The sequence below is a fragment of the Heloderma suspectum genome, chromosome 1 (assembly GCF_057233095.1).
Source record: "Heloderma suspectum isolate Gila_16-S chromosome 1, 16-S_ref, whole genome shotgun sequence".
Classification (NCBI taxonomy): Eukaryota; Metazoa; Chordata; class Lepidosauria; order Squamata; family Helodermatidae; genus Heloderma; species Heloderma suspectum.
The window spans coordinates 146,819,061-146,828,401 of record NC_139458.1 but is presented as its reverse complement, the minus strand read 5'-3'; the positions used below and the strand labels follow the sequence as shown (position 1 = coordinate 146,828,401).

At 41.8% G+C, this 9,341-nt stretch overlaps 1 protein-coding gene across 2 annotated transcripts in view; it reads right to left on the bottom strand.

The window, feature by feature from the left end:
- Positions 1-1,363: 1,363 nt before the first annotated feature.
- The window catches only part of ERCC3 (ERCC excision repair 3, TFIIH core complex helicase subunit), a 24,139-nt gene continuing 16,161 nt past the window's right edge, over positions 1,364-9,341 (bottom strand). For both annotated transcript variants that reach the window (XM_084806571.1, XM_084806582.1), the window contains exons 11-15: positions 7,434-7,530; positions 7,107-7,224; positions 5,076-5,194; positions 4,348-4,500; positions 1,364-1,932 (exon numbers count right to left, since the gene is read on the bottom strand). In XM_084806571.1, the coding sequence (XP_084662697.1) occupies positions 1,798-1,932; positions 4,348-4,500; positions 5,076-5,194; positions 7,107-7,224; positions 7,434-7,530 (622 nt within the window). In that variant the 3' untranslated portion in view covers positions 1,364-1,797. The remainder of the gene's footprint in view (positions 1,933-4,347; positions 4,501-5,075; positions 5,195-7,106; positions 7,225-7,433; positions 7,531-9,341) is intronic.

The window sequence follows — 9,341 nt, the reverse complement described above, 5'->3', positions numbered from 1 at the left end:
CTCTGCAGCGAGGCTTGCTGGGGCACGCTTGGAGGCTTGACAACTCTAATGTGTCTCATCTTCTTTGATGCCATTGCTCCCTTCCCTACCTAAGCCATCAGAAGAGAGACGAAATGGCGAGATTTTTTCCCCTTTAAAAAAAAAAAGGTAGAGGAAAAACTGGGATTAAGAATAGAGTAAGAAAGGAATTAAGGAGAAGTCAGAAAAAAGGCTGTTTTAAGTGGAAAGCTGGAGAGGAAGCTTGAGGTGACTGTTCCTGTGCAACACACGGAAGAAACTGGGGGGCGGAGCTGGAGAAAGCAGCACTTGAAAGATCAAGATCATGTGATCCCTGCCTCCCTGGGTGGGGCCAAGGAAACAACCCAGTCTTGTGGATGCCTCCTCACACCATACAGAAAATAAACACATTCACAATCAGTAGCGTGTTGTTAATAATTTGTAATTAAATTGCACTTGCTTTGAACAAGGCTACTTTATAGGTCACTTTAACTTATGCCAAAATTAAAGGTGATGGACTTTGGCTATAATCCACCCCAATTTAAATAGACCATAGACAGTATTGAATTTGAGCAGGTTTCCTCCCACAAATATTTAGAGAGCAATCCTGGATTTTCCGGTTTACTGGCTCAGAGTTTGTAGACAGTGCTCCAAGCTTGAAGCCAGGAAACCATGCTTGGAAACAGAGTGCTGAGAGGGTGAAAAGGGAGCTTCCCTGGGGTGGGGAGGCCACGGAAGCTTCATTACGAAGCTTCCTATGTGCCCCACATCCCTCCCCCCCCCAAAAAATTGGCTGTCTAGCCACAGAAGCAGGGCAGGCAGAGCACGGAGGAGAGGTCCCCTCTGTGCAACCTGCACTGGATAAGCACTGGCCACACAGTTCAGAGGCTGATGTCTCTCGATAGGATTGCGCCCTTAAGCATATGTTCCTAAATATGTGTATAAAATATATACCTAGATATTTGTAGGAGAAACTGCTCCAATTCATGTCTATTTAAATTAGGGTAGATTAAGGTCCATCACCTTCGTTTTGGCATAGTTTATAGTCAGTTTTTCTTGCACACAGTGGTCACTGAATCTCCTCAATAAACCCATGTCAAATTCTGTTGTGGGCTAGACAGACTATATAATCTGCACAAAGCAGAACTGAAAATAGTTCACCATTGAGCCTAACAGGAAAATAGGCATCACATTTAAATGCCAAGACTACATTGTTTATATGCAATTTAAATCACTTTGGCCCAAGACCTTTCTGCCTCAGGTATGTGCAACCACTCCCATCCTTTTTTCTGGAAAGCCTATAGCTAGGGGATTGAACCGGATCAGAAACAGTACAGAAGGGACCGAAAGAAATAGTACCACACTTCCTAGCATGGCTGAGTCTTTATTGAAGGCATCCAATTTGGGGCACCAAAAATATTCAGAGGAAAGGGACAATACGATACTGTATATTTTTTTGTACAGAATGTTTATTCAGTACTTTCAAATATTTGAACCTTTACTATATACTTCGTACAAATATATACAAAAAATAAAGTGCTCTCATTTCACAATTCTGAAGCAATCTTTAAAACTGTTAAGTAAACATACAGGTTAAAAGTATTACCTAGGAAATAGCACATAGAAATAGTAAAGGTAAAGTCCATTTACGACCATCTTCCATTATGACTTAATTGTTTCACTCCATTTTGTCTATTAGCTATTTATGAAATTATGCCACCACATTTTAAGAGCCTGAACCAAATTCATGTCTCCTCTTCACCTTATGGAAATAAAGAAATGTATAATGCATTTTCCTTATTATTTCCTAAAGCGCTTAAAAAGTGGATGGACATGTTTATTTGAAGATGCCTTGCTTCGTGAGCTTTGATATTCCATGTAAACCGTATCATCTGCTCCAGACATGGAGCTCATTGTGCCATAGTGTCGAGAGATCTTAAAAAAAGAAAGAAAAACAGAACATGTAATTTTAATGATATTCTAGCTTCTCTAAACACACATAAGAAGACTGTAGCCCTTTTCACTGAAGGGTCCCAACCACATGAAGCATCTACATCTGAGCAACTGCTCATGTGCGGGCACTCTTGCGCAGATGTTGACAGGGCAGGGACAGTAGAAGGGGCGATGGGGGCAGCGGGAGCAGTACGGCTTCCATTCGACATGTGAAAACTCAGCACACATATAATGCATGAGAAGGGCTTGTGATAGCTCACCCCCACACCACAGAATTGCCACCTCACAATTAGGTTGTGTAATTTAATTCCTTTGCTGCAAGTTGTTCACCAGCTATATCTACGCGCGCGTGCGCGCGCACACACACACACACACCTGCCCTTTAATAGCTATTTCCTTCCAACTGGGGAATATAGGAAGCAGGCTGAACTTACAAGCTACTAGTCCCTCTAGTAAAACATAGGGTTTGAACACTGCTGGGATAACACATTCCTAAACAGCTGAAATGTCTTTCTACTACTGACATTAATATGTGACACTTAAGGACTTAAGATTCAGAGCTGCCTGTCTGCAAGTGGAAAGGCTTCCTCTGTTCATAGTAGGACCTTTGATCCAATAAAGGCTAAAGAAAGGTGGTGGTGGTGGGGGAGGGGGTTGTTGCCAATTCCCCTTTCCACCTATAATCCCTGTGCTGCCGCCATGCTGTTCTAGAGAGTCCCCCAATCCTCTGTAGCAGATTTTGGGTGGCTGTGCATGTGCAAGGGGTGGCAGGGAGAATTTCTGGATGCAATCCAGATCTTTAAATCTTTAAGAAACGTGTCAATCTTCAGGAAATTGAAAAGTATTTCAGTACCATATTAACAAGTTAACCTGTTACTTTCAAGAAACTAAATATCAAATTAGCAAGTATTTTTTAGAAACACTATGGGGAACACTTCTCTGCAAGTACGAATCTGTGAAAGCCAGCTTTTCAACTGGGAGAGAAGACAGAAATTGAATACACCTAGCACTGGTAATGAATGTGTGTTTCTAAGTGGTACAAGGAAAAAAAACCACTTCTACATGCTCTTTATGCAATAAGGAAACAACTAAATACACCTTCAAAAACATTCAATTTTTGGACAGTATCAGTCACTTGTTCTCCCCTTCAGCTTCCCAACTGGGCTTGGGAAGGTGCTGCAGGAAGACCACAAGATGAATATGCAGATGCTTTCCAAAGTATATTTTGGTCCACACACTCCAATAGCAGGGAAGCAACCCATCTGGAACAACAAGTGAACTAATTTGACAGCAGGACACCACCACCTAGGGTGACCTGGCACACCCACCCCTGTGGGTTTATACAGATCTGTCTTCATGACAGGCTCTTTGGTTGCTAGCATCTCTCGCTAAAAAAACACACCAAAAAAAACAACAACACTAGTTCCCAGAAGTCTAGTATGACCAAAAAAACAGAATCCAGAATGGGGCTATGCAAACAGGAGCAGGGTTGGTTCTATATAACTAGGGTTACTACAGGCTGGGAGTGTGTTTAGCCCACACCTCAATGGTGCCACGAATGCTCCTGTTTACTTTCTCCCCTAAGAGTGAAGAGGTGCCATTAGTTCCAATACAGAAAAGTAAAGTGGGGACTACACTGCGATAGCCGTAAACCATGCCTAACAGTCCTGACTCTGGGTGATCCAGCCGTCACCATAAGAGGCACAGGGGAGAAAACAATTTTCTAACCTCAATCTTGGGGCCTAGAGGCTGTGGTCAATTTGGATGTATTAGGGTCAGGACAGTTTGAAAAATCAGGCCTAGCCTCTCCCCTTCCTGCAGTAACGGCATTAAGAATGGATAGGAATGGGTGGGAAGTATAACTTTCCATTTCCACTCCTTCGATTCATCATGGAGGCCACTGGCATTTTAGCAGGGCCATAGGCCAGCATCTTCCCTTGCGTGACAGGGGTGGTGATTATGCGTTATTCACATGTTCTTGGTGTGAAGGACCTTATCCTGTTGAAGGAGGAGCAGAGCCCCCCTTTCAGCTCTGCCCCAACGTCATGTGCCTGTCCTCCAATATGTATGTGTTGAGCATGGTTGTTTCCAAGGAAGCCTCAACACATGAGCAGCTGCCCACAATCAGGTATCTCAACTGCAAGAGCCCCTACATGCGCATTGAGGATCTTTTGCAAACAACTGTACAACACACAGATATCAGAAAATAACATAATGGGTGGAGCTAAAACCACAACCCCGCTCCTTCTTCAACAGAGTAAGGCCCTTTATGTGTGAATAGAGGAATATGTGAATAGAGCTCCGGTGAGTGGCCCTGAGGAAAGGACTGGCACACTCCATTCCTTTTCCCTCCACATCAAACTCAACAGACCTTCAGCTAGCATAATAACCACTTGCCTGAGAGGACTTGGAGCCATACTCTCCTGCAACCACCTCTTCCTCAGCATCCAGATCTGAAGCTTGCAAAACTTTTTGGAGGAGTTGCTGCTGCTCTTCTTTGGATGAGAACATTAGCTCCTCCTCCTCCATACCTGCAAGTTTAGTAATTACCTGGGAAACCAAAAGAGAGATGTTACTTCCCTCAGTGTTCACCTAGAGAAACTTCACCTATGCTCCTCATGGTGGCCTAAATCCAATGTACCATTAGCAGAAAAAATTGCTGCACTAGGTCTGCTGCCTTTTCCTCACTGTGCAAGTGCTAGTGGATCACTTGGTAAATGGAAGATCTGCAAGTGCTTCCATATAAATGGTAGCACAAACGGAACTCTAGCTGGATTGTCCCCTTGAGTATACTTGGAACTTGGCAACATCATTTGCACTAGCAGAATGGCACTGTTAGATACAACCCAATGAACCTTATGGCTGCAACAACGCCATTTCACAATCAGAGGAAATTAAGGGCCAGTGTGGTACAGTGGTTAGAGCACTGGTCTAGGAGTGTTTAAAACTCCCACTCAGCCATGAAGCTCACTGGGTGACCTTTGGCCAGTCATACTCGCTCTCAACCTAACCTACTTCATAGGGCTGTTGTTACAGTGCCATTGATCCACTGAACACTGGAATGCTGTTAAAAATCAGACTTGTGCCACAGTCCCAATGCTGGAGGATACTGGACAGAGAATTACCTTAAAACTGTAGCCCTGATCTACTAGAAACCTCTGACGTTTGGTTGAGTATGCCATTTCTTGAGTGTCCTGGGAGACCAGAGAATAGAAGAAGGCATTGTACTCCTCTGCAACCATTCCTGGAGAAAAGGTAGTATTGGAAGATGAGCTCACATATAAACAAGTCGAAACATTAAGAAAGTCATAATGTTGTAGACTCTTAAGCCACTGACATGGCAGTATTATCATGGATAATCAAGGAAGTCACCAGCTATAGCACCTCTGTCAATTCAAAAGTTGCAGCTTGGCAAAGAGAGAGAGAGCATTCTTAGATAGGCAAGTCCCAAGTGAGTATTTCAGTTTAAACCACTCTGAATCTCAGTCAGGAGCCACGTTTCTGCCAAGCTGCGTTCAGCTTTTGCTATAATTTCAGAATCCTGCTCTTCTGATGTGTAATGCAATCAGGGCTGGGCTGGCTCAAAACATTGTAGAAGCAAATGGCACCCCTCATCCCTGATCTAGCAGTACCCAAAGCTACTCAAATTATTTTGGCACCTGAGACAGAAAATCCCACAAGTATCTCCCCCATTCCCTGGAGGCAAAAATATAATAATAAATAACCACTTCCTACTCTTTCAGGATACCCAAAAGCAGCTGCCCAGTGACAGGGCTGGCCATGACAGCAATCAGCATATACATCTCCAACACCAAATTACCGTCTTTATGTTTGTATGCAACATATGTTCTGCATACTCAGGCCAAAAGACAACAGGCTTATAGAAGTAGCAAAATCCAGCTATTTGGTGTTAGCAACACTCATACAGCCATTCTTATGTTTCATTTCCCACTAGAAATGCTATTAATTTCCATGCCAAAAAATGTAACATGATAACCAGCTTTTTATCTTCATTTGAAGGGAATACTCCTGCCCCACAGCTCGCAGAGAACTACAATGAAGACTTTGACAAGCCAACAGCAATTTTTACTAAAGCCTTTGTCATAGTACAGTGATGAGTAGTAGTGCTTTATTGATTACTAGATTGATCCATTAGTTACATAATTATAATGGGGAAGAATTGTGTGGAATACAGTTTATTCCATATAGTTCTTCCCCATTATAACTATTTAAATATTGAATCCATCTACTGTCCCACAACCCAATGTTTCTATATCCCATGCTTCCCTTACAACAAACATGATTAGGTACACAGCATGTACACAAATTTACCAAATAGGCACTTTTTTCTTATGTCACCACATTGGGTTAGTTCCTTCATTTCAGAACGTGGAGGATTTGTGAATATGTTTATACCCAGTTTTTTTTTTTTAATATCATCCAATCAGCTTTTCTAGACTACCCACCTTTTGTTAGTTTATGGTTGACAGGACTTTAGTTTTTGTCAAGAGGAGGGAGCATTGTGGCAACCAAGTATTGTGCTCAGAAACTCAGGGGAATCCCATTTTGAAGCACCTGGCCAAGTGGACAGGCTTGTTTGCTGGCCAGCTTAAAAGCACAACTCACACCCAAGTAAGATGCCATTATTGCTAAGCACGTACTGGCATGAATGGCCCAACTTGCTAGTCAAAGCGCTAAAGTAAAACCTTGTTCAGTTTATTCCTTTGGGGCAACATGGAAAGAAAGCATGTTCCTCCAAGCCCTAAATCTTATAGAAAGATCACGCCACCAAGTAAGAGACACATCTCAGTATTCTAACACAGCTGCCTTGAAAGTTCAAGAAGAACAATTAGAAGAGAGCCCATTGAGCTATAAGTCTGCTAAAGCGTGCCTTTTAAAGACATTAAAAATGCTAATACTAAGTGTCATGTGATGAGTGATTAAGCAGGGGAGAGAAAGGGAAAGATAGCCCCCTACAGCAGCACTTTTTATAACTACTCCTGAATTTTGTTTTAACCTGTGACCTTGAGCCGACAGTGACAAAGTAGGACAATGGCAAACTGTAGACGCTTAGTCAGCTACATGAGTTGACTTATGTTACTTTCATGCTTGAGTTTCCCATTCAAATAGCAGACAGAGGACAGGCCTCCGTTTACCTTTCTTGGCTCGCAGCACTCGACCCAATCTTTGAGCCTCCTGTCTTCGAGACCCGCCATGGGACGAAATCTGAATGAGAACATTGGCTTCCGGCAGATCAAAGGATGTGTCACCTACCTACAATACAGAAGGAGCATCTAAGGAATAGGCTATTCCCCCACAGTAATTAAAAAACAAAACCCAAATCTTAATAAACTACATAAGCTTGTGGGCTACAATGAAAAAAAAAATGTCAACATTACAAAGAGTCAATTTCACAGACTGCCCCAAATCAGGTCTGTAACATTCCAAGCAAATTCAGTGGCAAGGAGAGCACCTTCTGTTACCTTAGAGATAAAGATCGTGTTGATTTTGGGATTGTGTTTGAAATTCTGCAGGATCTGCATTCTCTCCCCCTGTGCTGTAGGCCCATAGATATAAGGTCTAAAAAAGACAAAAAACAAAACAAAAACAACGTGTCAAGTGTGTGTGACTTTTTGCCCTATGGACTCAGATGTGTGGTATAGTCTTATGAAGACTTGAAAACCATGGCAAATTTTAAAATAAAATCTACACTGCGTGTTTACGCTTTACATTTACAGAAACACTTTCCTTTTCTTGCAGCATTCTTTGTTAACTATTATTGTGGACCCACCCATCTGGAGACAAACCCATTCTGTCAGACACCCCCTTCCACAGAAATAAATCCTGACAGTTGGAAATGTTATTCGCTTGATGTGTGCCTCCTGACTCAACAGATCAGTGGGCTGAATATGTCTACTAATCCTACATGAAAGGATGGAAGCAGCTGTTAAAATAAAAAAGGCGTTTTCTTTTCTTTGGTTACATCCACTAAACATTAACAGCTGTGATCTCTTTCCCCTTCCCACTCGTGTCCTTGCAGACCAAACTGCCCCTTTGGATTAAATTCTTATTTCATGCTGGGAACTACATATTCTCATGTGCAAAATGATAACCAGTGTTCAAATCAACATATTATCCTTGCACATCTTGTGAAGGAGTATCCAGATTGTTGATGCTTACAGAGTTGAGTGAAAAAAATGCAACCCAGGAGACTGCTAGGGGTTTACGGTAGTTGAACAATGTAGCATGGTTCCTAAGCTACCTTGCTCTCAGAAAGCCAAAGAAAAAGATAATATATGCATTTCAACTCCTGGATGGATTCAGCTCTTCCCAGCCCCACAATGTCTGCCTCTTTCACATTTCCAAATTTCCCAGCTCCCAGAAGCAATTTGCCAATTTTATTCAATAATGAGCATCAGCTTAATCATTTAACATTGTAGTTCCATGGCTCCTCAGATGGCTTTTTGTACATTAAACGATATACCTCATACTGAACCAACAGGAAAGGTGGTGTGTAAATTATATAAATAAAAAAATTAAAAAGCATGTAGTAACTAGGTACTCCATTACCATCTAGTTTAATTCACTTGCAAGGATTTGTGAAACAAACAGTCACTGGATTAGAAATAATGCAATAATGTAAGTTTCAGAATTTTAAAATCAATTCAAGATTAAAAAAGAGGCACCTAGAAAGCTGCCCTATATCAGTTGAGACAATGGCTGTGATTAGACCTAACAATACACTATGGTTTATCATGACGGAAGCAAGCTACAGTGAGCAGTTTGTGTATTCACTCTCTCCTCTTGTGTGGACGTAAGGAGATCGGATGCTTCTGCTTCCATTTTTGATTAACTGCAGCTTGTCATCACATCCAAATCTGAACAAACTGCCATTAATCTTAATTATGGTTTGTTGAAACAAACCAGCTTCGTACTAATGACAAGATGCAGTTAATTAAAAATGGAAGGAAAAGCTTCCAATTTCTTCCTTGCAGCCACACCAGACGTGGAGAGGGGAGAGTCAATACTAGGAATAATTTCAACTCTTCTAGTATATGCTAGGATATACATATGCAAAACAGACTAAAAGCCTTTTCAAATGAGTTTATAGCATAACTGTGTGCTCGGTTTTTGTAGGGGATTTTCACATGCTTCTTTACACACTTCAGTTGTGGGGAAATGGCATTTTTCAGCACTCAAAGTGCGGTATTTTGTCACTGAGATGATGCAGTTTCCCAACTAGCATGTGAATTGCACTTACTAGTGTTGGCGGAAATGTGGTTGTCAAGACCACCAAAGGAGGATACATGCATTAACAACTCACATCACAACCCAGAAGACAATCACAGATGGTTGTGCAACTTTAAAGCACTAAGAGTTCCATCCAAGGT